Consider the following 21,984-nt stretch of genomic DNA (forward strand, 5'->3'; position numbering starts at 1 on the left):
AAACCTATGGGGGTTTTCCTTCTAGAGTCAGTTTCAATGGGAGGGTATCACCCATTCAAGGGCTAGGTAGGGCTGAGTAGCAGAGTAAAAGAGAATCTTCACTATCTGAATTTTTTAAAAAATAAAATTATATTCATGTATTATTTGAGTAATCCAGAAAATGATAAATTAAACACATATAAAGAACATGAAAATAGAATGAGATTTGCTTTGTTTTCTGTAGGTCAGCTTTGCCACAGTCTTCTGCTCTGGCGTTGCTTGCTGTCATGGGTATCTGTGCTCTGTGATAGGAGGTCTCTGAGGAAAACGCTCTTGAGTCCTCAGAACCATAGAATCAACATAGAAGAGAGACAGGGTGAGGGAAATGGTTATTTGTTCTCTACTATTTATGAAGAATGCACTATGGATGAAAATGTCCTGTTCAAATGCTTAGATGTATTTAGGAAGAGCAAAATGTGACCTTAACCAAAGTTGGGAAACAACTGACAAAAAACCCGTTAGGCCCCGGGAAAACAAATCTGTTTTAAATCCTTTGTGATGACAAGAAAGACTGGGTAATTGAGGGACACAGGTAAAAGAGGAAGGGGACGAGGTGGATGGCATTAATGAGAGGTCAGATCTGGTCATACCAGATGGGGTGGCACTAATGAGAGGTCAAACGGGGGCAGGGAGTGGCGCAAATGAGCGGTCACACGAGGTGGGGTGGCGGTAATGAAAGGTCATTCCAGTAGTACGGGGAAGAAGTGCAGCATCAGGACACCGCCTATCTCGTTTGTTTTTCAGTTTGTGCCATAGGAAAAAAATTAAGAAATATACTTTAAAAATCCAGACTATAAAAGGGAGAGATGGTGTAATGGTAGGAAGATTCATGAAACAACTGTAGATGAAAGTTGAGTCTAGGGTCCTAAAATTAGCAGAACTCAGAAGAAGAGAGAGAAGTAGATCATGAATGCAGAGTTTAAAAATTAGCCAATGATATGCTTTCATGCCAAACACTGACATCCTTACACCGCGAACCCAGAGGGAAGAGAGGAGAGGAGGAGCAGGAGCAGTGGCAGACGGTGGTTTCACACTGGAGTTAACCCAGCAGCCCCAAAGGATGGAGCATTGTGAACTGGGAAAAGGGAGGCCGCGTAATGGTAAACTGAGACATTCTAGAATGCTAGCAGCATTTGCTCTTACAGGTGATGTGTTAACTAAGGTCACTAGAGTTGACTCAATATTTGTTCTTTTTAATACATTTATATGTAAAAAGTGACAAGAACTGGTTGTGACCTTGTCCTGTCTCTCCATCACAGGCTCACAAGAAGGTCCACCTATCATGATTCCTCATCTTGAACTATCTGGCAGTTGCTGCTGGAACTGTAGGCATTACACTGCTGAGTGAAAAATAATTTTCTAAAGGAGTTGTCTTTTGTCCTATAAAAGGACAAAAAATGCTACGACTTGATTTTGAGGGTGAATCTAACTTTGGCTAAAGTCACTTTTTCCTTTCCTAAGCATTTCTAACAATTTTAACAACAGGTCATTTTTATACATAGTAGATTCTTCATAAATAATCCAGAACCAGTAACCACGTGCAGCCTGCAGGGGTCCAGAATCACTGACTGGATATACCAAGTGTTGACTGAAGCTGCCCTTTCTGAGACAGCCTGTCCTCCTTAGCCTATGGACCTTTGTGACCTTGCAGTGGGGTATAGGGAGGGCCTTTCTTCTGGAGATAGAAGGACAAGCTTCTAATCCCAGCTCTATCACGTTCCTACTGGGTGACCTGGCAGGTACTCCACCTCTCTGACTTGAGGGGTAAGTGGAGTAATAATGATGCCTACAGCATAGGATTGTTGTAAGGACTGAATGAGAAAACCACTTCCTGCTGTATAGGAGAGCTGACTAAATGCTAGTCCTATTACTATTATTAGCATTCCAGCTATATATGAAGATAATATCTACTTGAGCTTTTAGCATTTTGAAAATAAAAGTTATCAATAACAACAAACAAAAACCTTGTAAACTACCTACGAATTGATTAGATATTACCCTTTTAAGTTTAACACACAGTTTTCCTAGAACTATGTACATAAATGGATATGAAATACAAAAAACAGAATAACAGAAAATGTGTGGTTTTCTTAAAACATTATGATTTTAGCAAACGAATATCTTTAAAATATAGTTTAATACATTATTGTTGGTTTCTTTTTTAAAACCACTTATGATTTATATTTTTCTAAACTGTAAAACCTGACTTTAAAAATCATAATGTTTTGTTAATGAAAGTCACAAAAAATACATTGTGTAATGTATTCTACAGGATATGCACATTTCTTTAAGAATGCATGCAGTGACTGAAAATATATAGGGATATGAACCGCAGAGTGAACATGTACCACAAACAACTCTTGTTGAAATGTAAGTAAGCAGAGATTGTTCTCCATCTAGTGAGCAAATACGAATGTTCTTGCATTTCACATGAACATTTTTCTTTATTTTAGAAACTTCACTTTTTACTTGTATATTTTGATAATATTCACAGAAGTAAATATATACAGGCAGTAAAATTTGGTGTGATAAAAAATGTAGCATATGAATTGTATAAGTTCTTGTTCCATACAAATGTAATAATATCTCTATCAGTTGTCTAAGCAGACTGCAGGGTTCTGCTGGGTTGTAGGCCATTTTGAAATAAAGAATTGTGACTTTCTTTTCTTTTCTTTTTTTTTTTTTTTTGAGATGGAGTCTTACTCTGTTGCCCAGGCTGGAGTGCAGTGGCGCAATCTTGGCTCACCGCAACGTCTGCCTCCTGGGTTCAAGCGATTCTCCTGCCTCAGCCTCCTGAGTAGCTGGGATTACAGGCACCCGCCACCATGCCCAGCTAATTTTTGTATTTTTAGTAGAGACAGGGTTTCACCATGTTGGCCAGGCTGGTCTCAAACTCCTGACCTCAGGTGATCCACCTGCCTCGGCCTCCCTAAGTGCTGGGATTACAGGCGTGAGCCACTGCGCCCGGCCAGAATTGTGACTTTCTTGTAAGTTCTTTCATCTTCAAAAGCACTTTAAAAATTTCAGTTTAACACTGAGGGAAAGTTTATATATGTGATATGAACAATTGAATTCTTTACATAACATAAATTAAAATCATATTTAAGTCTATTTTTGTGATGATTTTTGGTAATAATGTGGCTAGAAGATGATTTGCTAAATTCCATAATTCATTTGATACAAAGAACCAAAGACAAAAAACAAAACTCCCAACCCAACAGGGCCCCATAGAAAGACATTCATGCCCTACCCATAACACAGCTCCACCAGCCCCCATCTCCAGCTGGAGCACCTGGCGGCCTCCACCTCTGAGCGGGAGCCAGAACAGGTGTGGTGTGCGCCTCACCTGGGCCTGTCTCAAACACATCCTCTGAACTCACAAAACCAGAGTCCCCCACAGCACCAACTCGAACTTTGTATGCTGTTCCTGGCATTAGACCCTTTAACCCAAAGAAGCTCCGAGAACCATTTACAATTTCTTTTCTCCATTCTTCTTTGCCTATGGAAATTTTGCAAAAACAACAAATTTGAATATTTTAAGGGACCAGAAGTCACTTAATGCTTCAAGAAAGGAAAATTCTTTATAAGCTAAAGACAAGATGTAGGATGCTTAGATTTACCATTTTAGATTATTATAAATGTAGTCATGTCAAATAAATCAATTTAAATGACCTATAGGAAAATATCCTCAAAGAAAAATAGACTGGGTATCTAGCTTGCTTATTAATTGTATATATTCCCATTGTATTAATTCTCCTCTTTAACACAAAGGAAGATTCTTTATCTGCACCTTGCCTTATGAAACTGTTGAGTTTCTCTAAAGATGTTTATCAAAAGAACTGTTATACATTAAATAGCTTAAATGAACTATGGGAAAAATTGTTTTTTTTTGTTTTGTTTTGTTTTGTTTTTTTTTTTTTTTGAGACGGAGTCTCGCTCTGTCGCCCAGGCTGGAGTGCAGTGGCCGGATCTCAGCTCACTGCAATCTCCACCTCCCGGGTTTGCGCCATTCTCCTGCCTCAGCCTCCCGAGTAGCTGGGACTACAGGCGCCCGCCACCTTGCCCGGCTAGTTTTTTGTATTTTTTTTAGTAGAGACGGGGTTTCACCGCGTTAGCCAGGATGGTCTTGATCTCCTGACCTCGTGATCCGCCCGTCTCGGCCTCCCAAAGTGCTGGGATTACAGGCTTGAGCCACCGCGCCCGGCCGGAAAAATTGTTTTTTAAGATTCACAAGATGAATCTTTTGGTAAACTTAAATGCCTTCCAATGTATCCAATTAATTGATTCAACCTTTCCCAGGTATTGGTTTTTCTAAAGGGATCGTCATTTCTAAAAATATTTACCGGCATGATAAAGGCTTAAACAGAAAATTGGACTCTGTTCAACACTTTGTCACAAACATTGGCCACCTCATTTGTTCTATATAAGCACACTGCATTTAGGAGGGGGCACTGGGTTTTCACAAACTGCTGAAAGTGAAAGCTGCCCCATCTCCCAGTAGATGTGGCCAGGATCTACGAAGAATGCCTGACTTGAGAACATATCAAACATTAAAACATAATGAATGCTCTCCCAAACTATTAATTTTCTGCAGTTTCTTATAAAATTCTGTTGGGCTAGTTAGGGCAAAATGAATACTTTCAAGTCAGTTTGATTTCTGTTACTTCAAAGTACAATTTGAAAAAAAAACCTTTTCTTTTTTCCCACTTGTACTTGCAAATATAATTATTCCTTCCTATTCTTGTTTATGTGTTGTGGGCATAGAACCAGTTTTAAGTACTATGATATGAAAATAACATACGTAATGGAACATATGCCATCTGTTATTAATAACACAAAAAAGCAATTCCTAGTTGTGCATATAATATGTGGTAGGCTGACGGTTCACTATACTTTTTTTTAGATAAGTCATTCATTTAATTGGATCAAGTTATTTTTCAAGATGATCCATACTAAATTCCTAAGAATGTTCTTAATCTTTTAAAATGCATCCCCCAAACTAAAAATCGGGTAATGAAATTGTTTCTTACTGCCTGCTACACCATATTCAACATAAAAGTTCACATGCTGTGGTCCCTCATATTCCCAACTGATATTGGCATAGGTCTCAGCAGCTGCGGCAGTAAGATTGCTGATCCTGGGATTTACTGCTTGAACTAAACATACAATAGAAAAATAAAACAAACAATCATATTGCAGCACCATACACACGAATATAAAATAAGTTTAAATACTGTGAAATTATGCAAATAGAATTAAATAAGAATTTACAGCTAAAATTTAGGGTTCACTCATGCTTTGCTTTCATTACAGAAATTTTTTTGTTTCTTAAATTACAGCATTAGGAAATAAATTAAATATCAGAAATAATGATGCATGATATTAAAATATATGAGTTCTATTATATGGGTTCTAAACAATGTTAACTGTTGTCCATTAGATACAGTCTCAGGAAATGTCACCGTCTTCATTTATTAATGTGTGATGGAGAGGGGGATTGCTGAACAATCCCAGGGACAGATGTCGTCATGGAATGTCAGAGACCCCGAGGTAAACCCCAATACTATGTGGCTACTTTTCAATTCTATTTGTCATCTCAATGTAGGTCTTTGAAAAATCTGTGTTGGTGTGACAAAGAATGCCCCTTTGAACAGCGCTTTTGATCTGTTTTAAGAAACAGACTTCTTTGAGTATCAAACTCTGGGAAACTCAGGGACCCCAGGTAAGGAACCCCTGCTTTAGAGAATGATGGATGGTTAGGGGATGTTGGAAGAGAAGCTGCAAAAGAAATTTCCAGATATGTTCTATCAGAAGTTAAGAAAGAATAAATAAAAGGAGTAAAAACTATTTCATGTAACATTTCCCAGAGAGCAAGACAATCTTACCTGTTAACTGTTTGTTACAAAGCATTTTCTGAAAAATCATAGTGCAACCTAAATAGCTTCTTAAAAATCCAAATTATGGAGACCAGATGATGCTACATGCTTGCTACTGGGTAAAGACAACATCTAAAGTCATTAAAAAATGTTATTTGAATACCCGAGGCTGGCAATTCTATCAGTCCTACCTCAATAGCGTAAACTAAAAACGAAACATTTACAGATGTGTTAACTTCAGCAGTTAAAAAATAAGATCAATTTATTATCCCACATAAAATTTACTAGGATAGTAAATCCGACAGCATCAATGGGTTTACCAAGACACTAAAATTATATTCTAAGACATGTTTATAAAATGTAGAAGCTAAAGACCTTTGTTCAAAGCAATGTAATAAAATTACACTTCTTAGAATTAAGAAAAGAAAGATATTAAGGCGGTTAAATAATGCTCTTGACTTCTAAAATACAATTCAACAACACATGCAAATTTTGTATCTCTTTGTGCTAAGCATGGGGAAACAGCAGAGGGCAAAACTGATTACTGAATTATTCAGAGTCCTGTGGACCTAGTTAATTTTAGTTTTCTGAGATATTCTTCTTATAGGAAAAAATAATAGGAATATGATCAATCAATGACAGCAAATATGCACACATGTGTAAAACATCAATGGCAACCCAGGAAAAATATTAATTTTCTTAAAAAATTTTGGAATCCTGAAACTAAGGAATTTAATCTTGGAGTAATTATGGAAGATGTTCAAGGCAGAACCATAATACTTCTAACACAAAGAGCATTTACTAACAGAAGAGCAAGGTACTTCTAACAAAAGAGCATTTAGTTTCTTTTTATTTTTTACATTGGTTTCTATGGGTGCTCCCTTCTCAGAGTTTCTTCTCTAAACTGTTCATTATTATTATTTTGTTTCTAGTTTTATTGAAATGAAATCAGTATCTCTATGAGGTATGGACTCTCCTATGTTCATTGCAGCATTATTCACAAAGTCAAGATACGAAAACAACCTAAATATCCGTTGACAGATGAATGGATAAAGAAATTACCATATATATACACACACACACATATAATGGAGTATTATTCTGACTTAAAAAAGAAAGAAATCCTGCCATTTGCAACAACATGGATGAACCTGCAGGATACTGTGCTAGCTAAAATAATCCAGACACAGAAAGGCAAATATTGCATGATCTCACTTAAATGTGTGTGAAAGGAAAATAAATCTTTGGGCCCCAAAATCACTAAGCTAAAGGGAAAAGTCAATCCGGGAACTGCTTAGGACAAACCTGCCTCCCATTCTTTTCAAAGTCACCCCTCTGCTCACTGAGATAAATGCATATCTGACTGCCTCCTTCGGAGAGGCTCATCAGAAACTCAAAAAGAATGCAACCGTTTGTCTCTCACCTACCAAGACCTGGACACTCCCTCCTTCGAGTTGTCCCGCCTTACCAGACCAAACCAATGTTCATCTCACATATGTTGATTGATGTCTCATATCTCCCTAAAGTGTATAAAACCAAACTGTGCTCTGCCCACCTTGGGCGCATGTCTTCAGAGCCTCCTGAGCTATGGGTATGTCACAGGAACATGTTCTCAACCTGGGCAAAATAACTTTCTAAATTAACTAAAACCTGTCTCAGATTTTTGGGGTTCACATATGGAATCTAGAAAAGTTATACTTAGAGAAAGAGAGTGTAGAATAGTGGTTGCCTGGGGCTAGGGGTGGGGTGGGGGTTGGGGAAATGGGAGATGTTGGTCAAAGGGTACAAACTTTCAGTTATAAGATGAACAAGTTCTAGAGATCTAATGTACAGCATCATATTACTAGTTATAGTTAATAATATAAAGTATTATATACTGGAAATTTGCATTTAGCTTATTCTTACAGGTACCCAGAAAAGATACCACAATTTCCTAAGGCATGCTGTTTAGCCACTTTTACTATAGAGAATTCAAACTCTCCTTCCTTTTAATTGCCACTCATCCACTTTCTGACTCACAGAGCACCTATGTGGTACCATACAGGGAGCTCCAGTGTCCCGTCTCTGGGCTTTCCCAACGGGCTGTTTCCTGTGTGCCTCTCCCAGCTGTAAGTCTTCCTCTGTAGAGACCACCAGTGTAGTTACCTACATTTAGCTGCTGAAACTACAACTCTAATCTAGCTACTTCTCTGTTTAAAACTCTGCCTATAGGTAAATACAAATTCCTTAGCAGAGCATTCACAGCCGTTCAGAGCTGTTACCATCTGGCCCCACCCACTGCTCCACTCCCATCTCAGGGTCTTCTCTTTTCCACACACTCTCTACATGTCAGCCTAAGTGGACCACTTGGTATAACCCAGACATCCAGTATGTTTTCAAACCCCATGTGCTTGTGACCCCTACTGAGACTTTACACACTGCAACTCCCTGACTCATCTGCCAAAAATAAAACAAAACAAAAACTGGGCTTCAAGGCCCAGTTCAATATTATTTTCTTTGTGAAGCTTTTCCTGATTCTGCTTGGCAAAATAAATGGTTCACGCCTCTGTATTCAGATAACATTTTGCTCCAATTTCTAGTTTAGTATCAATTTATTATGTTATTATTTATTACATTGGTCTTATCTGCTAGATTTTAAGCATGTCAAGGCCAGGGTTTGTCTTACTGTCTTTATACACAGCTTCTTAAACAAAGGCGGGTGGTTTTATGTGCCAGAGAGACGTTCACTGTTGAACTAATTGAACCTTCTATGCTTCTAGATCTGTCTTGTTTTGTTTTCGTTTAGGCCAGAAAAGGAATTTCATTTTGTATTTACGGGTTCTTCAGTCAAAGAACACAGTGAGAGTCAGGTCACAGAAGGGGTTCAGCACTGGCTGATCCTCAGTACCCTTCTCTACTCACTCCTAACTGCTTCCCCACAGCAGGCTGCACATTAGGTCAAGAATGCAGATTCCTGACTTGCCAGTTAGTTTCTCCCTGTTTCTGTATTCCAGCTAATTACCCTAGGAGAGTATTTTGATGCTTGGTCCCCAGAGTGCCAGATCAAATGCAATGGATATGGCACTGTGGATCATCAGCAAAACTGGGAACATAAATCTTTTTGAGCCTGCACATTTTTGGTTCATTTTTACACATGCCTTCACAGGTCTACTTCCTAGAATTCCAGACCCTGAAATCATTTATTTATTTATTTATGAAATGGAGTCTTGTCCTGTCCCCCAGGCTGGGGTGCAGTGGCGCAATCTTGGCTCACTGCAGCCTCCAGCTCACTGCAGCCTCTGCGTCCTGGGTTCAAACAATTCTCCTGCCTCCGCCTCCCGAGTAGCTAGGACTACAGGTGTGTACCACCACGCCTGGCTAATTTTGGTATTTTTAGTAGAGACAGGCTTTCACCATGTTGGCCAGGCTTGTCTCAAATTCCTGACCTCAAGTGATCTGCCTGCCTCGGCCTCCTAAAGTGCTGGGATTACGGGCATGAGCCACCACACCCAGCCTCATTTAAAGAGACACAGAAATTAAAAAAATATGCCAATCAACTGTAATTCCTACACAAATATTGAGAGCTTTAATCCAACAAGGAAAAGAACAAAAATAAATGACTCAAAGGTCTTGAGTATTTAATTATATTGAGGAGAATGGTAAGAAGAAGGGTTAGTATGGCATCATATAGTTAATTGAATTATCATGGGTTTTCCTTCGGGTTTATAATCCTTTTGTAATTATACATTTGAAAACTTAGGTTTCATTAACATCTCTTAAAATCTGTAAGAAAATTAAAAAATGTAAACTCAGATGCATTTCTTTTCCCCTCTTTGACCAGAAATGAATTAAAACCAATTTTCATGAAATCATAATTCATAATAAAATCATATTAGATGTTGATGCTTCTTTTTTTTTTTTTTTGAGATGGAGTTTCGCTCTTGTTGCCCAGGCTGGAGTGCAGTGGTGCAATCTCAGCTCACTGCAACCTCCACCTCCCAAGTTCAAACAATTCTCCTGCCTCAGCCTCCTGAGTAGCTGGGATTACAGGTGCCTGCCACCACGCCCAACTAATTTTTGTATTTTTATTAGAGATGGAGTTTCATCACATTGGCCATGTTGGTTGTGAACTCCCGACAACAGGTGATCTGCCCGTCTCGGCCTCCCAAACTGTTGGGATTACAGGTGTGAGCAACCATGTCCGGCCATGCTGATGCTTCTATAGCTAACGATATCACATGTTTTATCTCGATTCATCTCTTATTTATTCCCTTTTGTCCTGATTTAAATAAAACTTTAAAAGATACATTTAAAAAATTAAAATTTGGAAGGATAGTGGAGAACTTTAATTTTTCTCCTGTCACAGAGCAGCTACACTCCACACGGAGAAGGGAAATAGAGAAGAGGACAGAATTCATTTTCAGATTTAAAAAAAGAAATATTTTTAAGGAAGGAAAACCCAGGATCGCAAATTACGCTTGAGCAGTTTAAAGTCTTACCATGGCAAAATATCCTTTTATGTAAGCCATATTTAACTACTGCTAAACTATTAAAATAAACCATATTAAAATTAAGGTCAGATTTAGCCTTTTTTACTCCTTATTTAAACACTATTCCTTTTCTTATCTGAGATCCATCAGATTTTAATACTGGGGGCTTAATGAACTTTCAGACACTCCATTTTTGCTTGTCTCTCTAACCATAAGTAGCTCACAATTCAAATTAGTAACATCAAATGGTAAAACCAAAACTCTTTAAAGATTTCAGTTTGAATTTATTAAAAACAGAGGGGTGATGTTTTTCCAGTGGAGTGCACATCTGCTTCTAACGAGACAAGTCCATTGAGAATTCAGACTTGCTTCACAGACAGTCCTGCTCAAGCACAATTTCTCTGCTATCAGCTCTAGGCACGGCCACAGTGACATGTCCACTGCATAGGAAACAAGGCCAGGCTTTTAGTGAAATGCTCCAGTTGAAGTTATAAAGCAATATATTATCGTAAAACAACTAATAATTTTAACTGATATCTAATTATCATAGGAAGGAAGTATAAAAATAAACAGAAGTAAGTTTACATCTTCCATGATATAGAAATTTTGAATTTTTACAACTTCATCCTTTCAAGTCTAAAACTACAGATATAATACTCTCAAGGTTACTGAAAATGGCTATAGTTCTTATTCAATACCTCCAAAATCTATCTGATTGATATTTTGTAATTTACCAAAGCTCTGAATATAAGCAAATTTCTAAGCAAATAGAATAAATCTATCAAGTCTAAGCTCACAAGAGTTGAATAATATAGGGCAAAGCACATTTTTCTCTTGGTCTTCCTTTTCTTCATTCCTGTTTACACTCACCTGATCTGTGAAAGCCCAGGGAAACCCCTGACCATGGGCATGCCACATGAAAACAGTGCCCAGTGGCAGATGCTCCACTGCTCTCTAAAAAGCTGACTGGTCAACCGGCAGCCAGGGGTCAAAGACTGGGGCATCTTTGGCATTGCCACAGATGGAAGACATATTACAACTTATTCAAGCCCATTCTCTCAACAAATCTTTCTGACCCAGAGAGCTGTCAGAAATAAAGGAGAACGAAAGTAATCCATTGCGGATTGTTGGCTGTTACTCAGGAGGAAGAGACTTAGGCAGTTGGGTGAAGACAGGATGGGATAACACATTTGAGAAGACCATATTGGTCACCTGGAAGACTCACTTGTAGGGGACCCTAAGCTCGGGGAGACTTAGTCCTAAACCAGTTGGAGGGCATTGCTATGCTGTAATTCCAAATAGACGGTTTTGTGCAATGGCAGCCGAGTGTACACTGTGTCTACAAGAAGAGCAGCTAAATCAGAATAGAACAGGAAGCTTGGTTGATCTGATTTCTACCAGGCTGCTTTCATCACAGGGCTAATATTTCTGAACCCCAAATAATGTGGCATGGAAATATAGAGGATCTGTGACAAATCCACAGTTTTGGTCCTGTCTGATCCAGCCAAAATCATAGTATTAAAAGCTAAGATTAGGATTTGTACCAGGGATAAGTCTCAAGAAAAAATTTTTGGAGAATTCAGTATGTGGCTTTCTACTTGTAAAGAAAGGACTAGAAATTATTTTCGAAGTCAAGATTGGATGAGATCTCTTCTTTTGGTGGTTCAAGGCATATTTTATTTTCTCTGTTTTACCCATGCTGCACTTCCCCATGTTTCACATTGCAAATTTCACACATGTATAAAGTCATGCAGATGAATTATTTTACCTTTGCCTGCACCTACATCAGGTGGAAGAATACCAGCTTTAATGAAGGGAAACAGAAACAGGACACTATATAGTTAGATGTAACACACCCATGAGCATGTATAGTAATACAAAAACACTTATTAAAACGCTAAAGCATGCAAGAAGAATGAAGTGTACCACATCAGGTATAGGGGACATAGATATGTTGGTGTCCCCAAACTTATCCAGTATTCAAATCCAGTACCAACATTTTATCAGGATACCCTGTTTGAATACTGGGTATTCAAACACATTTCTTAAGGTGCATTATTCATACTTGTTTATTATGTAAGAAGGCTTAGGATATTTCAAACCAATTTTTGGACAGAAATTGTCAATTTTTTATGCTATCAAAGATAGTCAAATGAATAATACTTAAACAACTCTACAATGTAGAGACATGCAAAACCAGAAAATCTTTTATAATATTTTTGATAATTTTCATTGAATCTCAAGATTTTCAGAATAACTTTTTAAAGTATGAAAAGAAGTGTTAATTCCTTTTCTAAATACTGTAATGCTCTATTTTGCTTTCTTTGTACATACCAAAATGTAAAATCTGTTGCTCAAACACAAAATAAATGCACTATTTAATAATTGCTTCGATTTCCTTGCTAGAAAATGTAAATCAATATGTGAACTAGAAAATTATTTCCAGGAAATCAGGACCAGAACTCGAATTACATATATTTGTGTGTATACAGGTGCGTATGTCTGTGTATGCATATATGTATGTATTATATGTATGTGTACATATATATGTTTGTGCATGAATATATATAATATATACAGTTGTAAATAGGAAACAACATTCTCTTGAACTTCAAATTCAAGTGTGGCAAATATTATGCTTACTCACTCCCGCCCTAAGATTTTAATATAAAGTTTTAAAAAGTTTCACATAGTTGAAAAATATCACAGTCCAATATGAACTACATAGCTGATTATATATCAGAATGAGAAATTACAAATAAGTGTTTGCATTAATCGGGTAAGATAGACACTCCATAGCAAGAAGGAAAAAGAAAGCATAAACTTAAAGATTTTTATTTCATGATGGTTATGATTATATGGATTTTATACATACCCATCTTACCTTCATCCATAGTTGTTACTGCTTCCTCTGTAATTTGACTTCCTGATCCTGCTGATGTTTGTGCATAGAAATAAAACTTATATCGAGTGCTGAAATTTAAATTTTTTAAAGTCCACCGTGTCTTGTTGGCAGGAATTTTTAAATCTACCAGAGGGCCTAATTCATGTGTGCTGTTAACTGTCAATAAGAAATAACAAACAAGTGCATTCTCCATTAATTGTGATAGGAATACTATTATAAATAAATACATCAACTAAAAATGTTCAACCTGGCTTACATTGACTTTTATAATCCCACTCACTCTTTGCCCAGCATAACTAAGTGATAACTTTTTAACAGCTCCTATACTATGTTCTATCATATCATATCATTATATCATATCACAAGGGGGAATATGTTCTCTACTGGCTAATAAACTAGAAGAATTTTGTGGTTGAATCACAGTAAAACTTTTTCCCCTGTGTTCTTGCAGGTGGAGTCGTATTGTTAAATAACCCCAAACATTTTTCTTCAGAGGACTTGTGCCAAAGGAACTATTTTCTATTTACAGAAAATGCATATCTGATTTAATGACAGCACTCACTTAAACTCCACCCCTAAAGGTCATATTATTCTACAGATTACTTAATTTTTAATAATATATACATCATTTTTCTTAAAAAGTAAGATTTGAAGTTCTTTCTGAAATAACACTTGAAGGTATATATATATTCTAAAGACATAAAGAAAAACTAGTTCGTATTTTCTGATAACAGTTAAGTATTTTTAAAACTGTATTTCTAGCCAGGCGCGGTGGCTCACGCCTGTAATCCCAGCACTTTGGGAGGCTGAGGCAGGCGGATCACGAGGTCAGGAGATCGAGACCATCCTGGCTAACATGGTGAAACCCCATCTCTACTAAAAATACAAAAAATCAGCCGAGCGTGGTGGCGGGCGCCTGTAGTCCCAGCTATTTGGGAGGCTGAGGCAGGAGAATGGCGTGAACCTGGGAGGTGGAGCTTGCAGTGAGCCGAGATCGCGCCACTGTACTCCAGCCTGGGTGACAGAGCAATACTCCATCTCAAAAAAAAAAAATAAAAACCTGTATTTCTAATGGAAAGTTAAACACCACATGTTCTGATTCATAGGTGGAAGCTAAGAAAAGTTCATGTCACAGAAGTAAAAAGTAGAACACAGGATCCCAGAGATAAAGGAACGACAGGGGGAAGGCGAGATAGGGAGAGATCAGTTAAAGGATACGAAAGAATAGCTAGAAACAAAGACTAAGTTCTGGTGTTCCATACACAGCTAGAAGGAGGATATTAAATGTTTCCAACACAAATAAATGATAAATATTTGAGAAGATGAATATGCAAATTCCCCTGATCTGATCACTATATGTATCGAAACATCACTATGTACCCCATGATGAGGTACAATTATTTGTCAATTAAAATAATAAATAAAATAAAATAAAACCATATCTCCCCTTTTCTTCCTCCCAACAGCTTACTTGGCTGATACTTTAAGGTGTATTCTGTCAAAATGCCATTCGGGTGGCTCGGTGGATGCCATTCCAAAGTGAGAGAGTCCAGTGTTGGATTCACAATCTTCAAAGACGAGGGAGCACTGGGGACTTACAGGGGAGAACTTACAGTCAACACAAGGATTTCTGAATGTTTCAACATGTATTAAAGTGACATTTCACCGTGCTCACACGATTCAAGGTTTTGGGTTTCAGTAACTCATTCCTGATTCAGCTGAAAATACATTAGTACAAACCTGTGACAGGCACCCATTTAGTTATTCTCTTCCTTTTTCTCTCCTGTCATTTACATTTATATTCAATAAAACCATCCTCTCAAAACACATAATGACTTTGCCTTTAGATGGACTCAAACCTAATATTTTAAAAAGAGGCAGTCCTTATTTGACTCATGAATGGTGTCTTAATAGAAGCAAACTAGCTACCAAGTGAAATTATTCTAACCGGATCTGTGAGTGGAAGCAGCTGTGTTCTGGACCATTAAGGACTGTTTTCTCCAACAAACCAGGTGTCTCCAAACAGTCAGAATGCCCTACCTGGTGGGCTTTGGGCCAGCACGCCCAGGTGCAGAGACGTTCTTATCCTGAGAGCTGACAGCTGCCCAGGATCTGGTGGTGAACAGACAAAAGCCCAACCTTGGCACACCCCTGGCCCTTGGGAAGGCCCGAGGGGTCTCAGGTTCTCTGTGGCAGAGGCTGGCAAATCACCAGAGGGAACATGTCTGCTCATCTTTTATTCACTTCCTCATGAGGATGATGGCTGGTGGCAGCTCTCTCTCACAATGGTTACCTCCCCTACCACTGCCCCTGGAAACGAACTAATGGAACCACTCTCCCTATTGTCACTCTAGCCAAAAACCAGAAAGTCAACCTGAACTTCCCTATCTGCCTCATTTCCATCATCTCCTCAGACACTAACTCCACTCCCTTAATCTAAACCATATCTATTTCTTCCTATCCCCATCTTCTTTGCCATTTTTCTGCTTTAGGCCCTCAGATGTCTTTGGCTGGTCCTGAAACCATGCCTGGCACATAATTCTAGGCTTCTAAGCTTCCCCAACCCAGTAAGTGGTTCTTTATTTTGCGGGTGATCACAGACCCTGTTAAGAATCTGATGATAGCCATAAACACTCCCTGGAAAAATATACACATATCTTGCGTACAATTTCAGGAGGTTCATGGAGCTCGTTCAACCCATTCATTGACTCCCTAAGGGACTTCAGTCCCCAGGTTAACAGCCTTTGGCCTGCAGGTTGGTCCATAGCACCCAAGACAATCCATGATCTGGGCCTTCCCTAGCTGACCTTCCTCCCTTTTCTTACCAGTTCTGGCCATGCAACTTGCAGCTTTCTGAAGGAGCCAAGCTATTTCATACCTTTCTGTCTTCAGACATACTTCTTCCTCTCTTCTTTTTCCTTCAATTCTCTGATCATCTCCTCTATGACACCTTTCCCTGAATCACCTAAAGAACCAGTGTGAGGCTTCACTTGTGAGAGCCTTGAGTAGGAAGAGCCCTGACTCTCTAAGGGACAGTGAGATTGAGGACAAAAACTTATAATGAGATGGGAGCTGGGACACAGGGTGGTTCTCAGAGGCTGCTGGGCAGCTGCTTGCATCATGAATCTTTCAATCAGCAGCCAGAGTGGGGTGCATCTTCTGTGAACTTCTTTTATCAAAAAGAGCTAAGCAATCTACAGAAGCTATCTGGCCATTGTCATAGTGGCATATGGTTGCAAAATTTAAAATAGGTAAAGCTTATTTTATTGCCTTTTCCAATCTTCATTCTTTTTACCACATGGGCCCCTCTCTCCATCACCCACAAGGCTCCATTGTCCCTGTGTCCAAATTCCTTCTCCCCCGACTCCTGGATCAATATATATTTGGTCCTCCCTTACTCCCTCCCTTGCAGTTGCCCATATCTGCAATGACTTTTCCCTCCTCTTCCCAATCCACTTGGTCAAGACTTGCAACTTTCTAACTCAGTTCAACTTTCAAATAAATCAGAGAAGTGCACTAAGAAAAAAGCTACAGAAGTAAACTATAACTTATAGAAATATTTTCCTTTCCAGGTGTTTTTGTTAGGTTATCTAATTTGGTTCTCAGGCTTTTCAGATGAGGCTACTGACACTAAGAGAAGTTATGGAACCTCTTTCAGATCAGAAAGTTAATGATCCAAATAAACGTCAAAGTAGCAAGGTTTCAGAGAGTGCGTGTGGAGAAAAATTTTAAGTCAAGGGAGAGGGCATTTCAGAGCAGCAATTTGGGTTCTGAAGCCTCCTACATACATTTAGGCCACATATGATCTGACATTTTGGTAGCTTTGTGTGTGCTGTATTCATCTATGGGAATTTCAATCCCATTTGGCTTCCAGAATATACTTTGATCAGTAGCCCTTCTGTCAGGCAAAACCTCTCAGGCTATGCTATATGTTCCTGGGATCTTAGAGACGCATCCATTCCATACCTCCTTCTGGAGTATTAAAGACTCTGTCAGGGCTGGCTGGGCCCTCCCCTTTCCCATTGACCACTCGGACATTCAGTGTGTAGTGGCTAAAGGGCTCCAGCCCCGGCAACATGCCATGCGTCTTGCTGCCTTGGAAGGTGAGGATCTTTTTCTCAATGTGACGCCTGTTTCTTTTAGATGAACTCTGTGTCTTCCAATAGTAAATCTGAAACAGCAAGAACGAAAGTCAGGAATGCACAAAGGAGGAAACAAGATTCCTTATGCTCACAAAATTGAAATTGTTGTTTTCCCAGAAAATTCCCTTGGTATATTTTAGAAGAAAATTACTAACAAAACTGATGGATATTGATTCTGAGGCAAGAGGAATAGAAGCCCATAGATAATGAGGGAAATTAAATTATAGCCACATGACAAAGCTGGGCTACACTATTTTGTCACAGGAGTCTAAGGAAAATGAAAACAGTGTGAGACCCATATGGTTTTCTCTAGAACATGAGGCAAATGGAGGACAATAGAATGTAAGTCTTTTACTTGTATAAAATATTCTAAAAATAAAAATTACTGCCCAATGTTTACATACTTTTCCAGAATACATGTTCACATATAATCTATCATTTAGTTTAATCCTAAACACCACAGTGAGGCTTTTATTACTGTCATTCATATGGTGCAGATGAACGTGTGGGCTACTAAGTGACTTTCACAGCCACAGAGCTATCAAGAGCCACAGGGGATTCTCCACTGAAAGTCTAGAGTTTTTCCACTAAATCAAACTGTATCACTTAGTTTAAAATACTCCTTTTTTTGTATTTGATTGCAGGCACAGGTTTTGGAGAGATGGGTAAGAAAGTATTGATTAATTTTGGTCACAAATCCAGAATTGTTGTTTATTAAGTTCTCCTAAATTCTTAGGAATTTAAAGGCATTTTCAAGAGACGTCAACATTTATACGGAATCTGGCAAAGCTGCCGGGGGAGCGGGACAGGTTGAACGTGATGTAGTACAAAAAGTGACCTCTAGGGGGAAGGCTAAACAAATCAAAGTAGTGATTGCTTGGCTGCCTATCAGTAACAAATCTCTATGAATCACTGCTTCTCAAGAACAAAGATAATGGATATTTATAAGAATGACCTAGATGAGAGTATAAGGTCCTAAAGTATATTCTGAATTATTTTTAAAATGCCTAAATGATTATCAGGATAATTTTGTGTGTTCACCACATGTGGTCCATATTGCTTTAAAGCTAGCTACAGTTGGTAATATTCTAGGTCGTTAAAAAATTAATTTTCCCCATTTTGTATACATACTTAGTTGGCAGAATGTTAGATCATCAGTGGGAAAAATGGAGAAAACTTTTTTTTTTTCTTATTTTGGATGCAGTGAGATTTCAAGTCAACTCTGGCAGTGGCTACCTGAGGCAATGAGCCAAATGAACTCTTCAGTCCACAAGTTCACAAAGCAATGAACCAAATAAGCCCCACCTCCTGTGGTGTGCATAACAAGTGGCATTCGCTGCTGCCCTTACTAAAGAAAGCCACAAAAGCTCCCCCTTCACTTGCCCGATAGCCTTGTAGGTGTCCTCGGATACTTTTCAGAGGTACTGGGTCCCAGTGCACCTCCGCTAAGGTACTGTTCACCACATTCACACGCACGTTCCCGGGAGCCACCATTGGGACTAGGAAAAGGACAGGGAAGTGGTAGAAGCATCAATGTTATTTTTAATTTGATCCATAAATATCACTATCTCTAATAATTTTTGGCCTGAAGCATACTCCAGTCCTGTTCTATGGATTATTAAGGCTTGAACACAGATTTTGGGGTATCTGTTTGACTTTGTGAGAGATTTTTTTTTTTAAGAGATGGCATCTTGCTATGTTGCCCAGGCTAGACTCAAATTCCTTGGCTCAAGGGATCCTCTCACCTCAGCGTCCTGAGTAGGAAAACGAGATTTTTTTAAAAGTACAATTGATCCTTGAACAACACAGGTTTGAACTGCATAGGTCCACTTACATGTGGATTTTTTTTTTCCACACAAATACAGTCAGCCCTCTACATCTGCAGGTTCTGCATCTACAGCCAAAGAAGATGGAAAACACAGTATTCTCAGGTGCAAAACCCACGGATAGGGAGGGCTGACTTTTTACATAGGCGGGTTCCATTGGGCCATCTGTGGGACTTGAGTATTTGCAGATTTGGGTGTCCAAGGCAGGGCGTCCTGGAACCAATCCCCTGTGGATACCAAGGGACAACTATACTGCAATCACCTTTAAAGTTCTGAACTTCTCTTTCTTATACAGCAGGCTATTTAAATTCAGAGAAGTCATGCAAAATAATTGCCACCTCCCTCCCTTGCAACCTGAATAGCTCTGGAAATGGCCTTGGCTTGCAAGTCTGTTTTGCTGGGGAAAAGTAGAAAGGAAACGGCATCACTTACGGTCTTCTCCAGAATGTCCCATGACTACAGCTGGCTCGGGGGCAAACCCCACGTCATTCAGGGCCTGAACTTTGATCAGATATGGAACAAAGGTTGGCGTGCCTGAGACAATATATTTGGATACATTTGCTACAACCACAGATGTCCATTCATCATCACCATCTTTCTGGCGCCAGCTAACTTTGTACTGAAGGCCTGGCCCATTAGATTCGAAACCATTCAAGGGCTACAAGAAAAGCCAAATAACCAGAGCTTATGACACAGATCAACTGCACAATCATTTACAGGAACAGCAAATTCAATTCCCAGACCTACAGAAAGTGATCACTGAAATACTAAAACACAAGCTATTAACCATTTTCTCCAGGAACCTTCTATCAACTGTGCATTTGCAAGAGATTCAAAGCTTGTTTGGGATCAACATTTCAAAGTTCGTAAATTACTATCTTGATGCAATAAACACCATATAAACCTTTCAAACTCTGGCTCTACAGTCAAGGATGGTGATTCTTCAGACATTTCGGTCACATAGAATCCTTTATATATTCCTGTTTGTGCAATAGTACATCATTGTCCATTTTACTTGCAGATGGAAACTTATGGACTGTTTTCCTCTTTATTAAAAAAAGGCTAGCCTGTCATTCTGTTGTTTCTACATGTTTGTATAAATATATGTACATATATGCATACATGTCTAAGTATGCATGTATGGATCTATCTAAAATAGGTTTTGAATTATGAGTAAATATATGTTAATTTTCCAAATCCAGAAAACACAGACAAGCTTTCCCCACTAAAGAAGTTGACTGCTGGGAATGGCCTGGTGCATGTCTTCCAGGTGGTTCTTTTTTTTTTTTTTTTTTTTTTTGAGACGGAGTCTTGCTCTGTCACCCAGGCTGGAGTGCAGTGGCGTAATCTCGGCTCACTGCAACCTCTGCCTCCTGGGTTCAAGCGATTCTCCTGTCTCAGCCTCCTGAGTAGCTGGGATCACAGGCATGCACCACTACACTCGGGTAATTTTTGTATTTTTAGTAGAGATGGGGTTTCACCATGTTGGTCAGGCTGGTCTCAAACTCCTGACCTCATGATATGCCCGCCTCGGCCTCCCAAAGTGCTAGGATTACAGGCGTGAGCCACTGGCCCCGGCCCCAGCCCCAGGTGGTTCTTTATGATAGCTAGCATTTTTTTGAGCACGTGTATCTGCTAGGCACTGTTCTAGGTGCTTTATATGTATTAGCTCCTTTAATGCTGTGAAACTGGTTCTACTATTATTCTCATCACACATGTGCCTAACAGAGATGTTCAACAACTGGCCTAAGGTCACAGAGTTAGTAGCAGAGCTGCGATTTGTACCAAATCATTTTGACTCCAGAGCTCAAGCTTTTAACAACTACATAATACTGCCTCTTAAGTACAGATATATATGTATCTTTATATATATATATTTTTTTTTCCCCCAGAAATAGGTGAAATGAGATTTTAATGTAGATATTATTTTCAAACAACTTTTTTTTTCACTCTAAAAAATAGCGAATAAATTTGAAGGCATCATAGCTCACCTTCCATGTAATCACCAAATTATCAGGCTCTGATCCCAGTCCTTCCACAGCTGTGGGATTTTTATCTGGTTCTGGAAGTTAAGCAGCCACACATGCGTAAGCTTTGGTCTTTTGTGAAAAGTGGAAAACTTTTTTATTTCATTTTGCACCCTAGAAGTCCTGCTTTCCCGCTTTACCTGAGGCTTTCGTCAAATATTGCTCAGAGGCCTCGCTGGGCAAGCTCTTCCCGATGCTGTTCACTGCCATGACGCGGAAGGAGTAGTTCACGTAAGGAGACAGCTTCAGCTGGGCTGTGGTCTGTGTTCCAGAAACTTCAGTTTGGTGGTGCCACAGTCCTGGCTCGTGCATTGTATCTTCATATTCGATGATGAATTCTGGTCACGACACACACACACCCAACCCAAGACCGTGAATTCAGTCAACCCAGGGGTAGCTGGGTAGCTGCTAGCTATAACTAACAGGGCAACCCAACACAAGCAACCAAACATGAATTATTTTACTTTCAAGAAAAATGCCATTAAAATATTTTGATTTCAGAGTTATCATTATCCTCAATACTTAAGCACACATAACATTTTAGTGGAAAATGGCATCTCACTGTATTTAATTTCTCCTTTTACAAAAAAAAATTTGACCACCTTTTCATATATTTAAACTTTTTAGGGATACATGGATTAATTCTTAACAGTTTTAGATTTTACCAGACCTGGTATTCTTTCTCTAGCATGCTGAGTTT

The 21,984-nt window shown here is 38.9% G+C and overlaps 1 protein-coding gene across 27 annotated transcripts in view; it reads right to left on the reverse strand.

Moving 5' to 3' along the window:
* Nucleotides 1–21,984, reverse strand: part of NRCAM (neuronal cell adhesion molecule) — a 305,384-nt gene that overhangs the window by 15,356 nt on the left and 268,044 nt on the right. For 9 of the 27 annotated variants that reach the window (XM_077997198.1, XM_077997192.1, XM_077997196.1 and 6 more), the window contains 7 exons: nt 21,425–21,622; nt 21,249–21,319; nt 19,690–19,915; nt 18,815–18,930; nt 17,256–17,460; nt 14,761–14,883; nt 13,269–13,445 (listed from right to left, as the gene is read on the reverse strand). In XM_077997198.1, coding sequence (XP_077853324.1) covers nt 13,269–13,445; nt 14,761–14,883; nt 17,256–17,460; nt 18,815–18,930; nt 19,690–19,915; nt 21,249–21,319; nt 21,425–21,622 — 1,116 coding nt within the window. Of the gene's footprint in view, nt 1–3,385; nt 3,539–5,069; nt 5,196–12,152; nt 12,189–13,259; nt 13,446–14,760; nt 14,884–17,255; nt 17,461–18,814; nt 18,931–19,689; nt 19,916–21,248; nt 21,320–21,424; nt 21,623–21,984 lie in introns of all 27 variants that reach the window. The other 18 variants (XM_077997197.1, XM_077997190.1, XM_077997195.1 and 15 more) reach the window with 5 other exon arrangements.

Source organism: Macaca mulatta, chromosome 3 (genome assembly GCF_049350105.2).
Source record: "Macaca mulatta isolate MMU2019108-1 chromosome 3, T2T-MMU8v2.0, whole genome shotgun sequence".
In the NCBI taxonomy this organism is placed as follows: Eukaryota; Metazoa; Chordata; class Mammalia; order Primates; family Cercopithecidae; genus Macaca; species Macaca mulatta.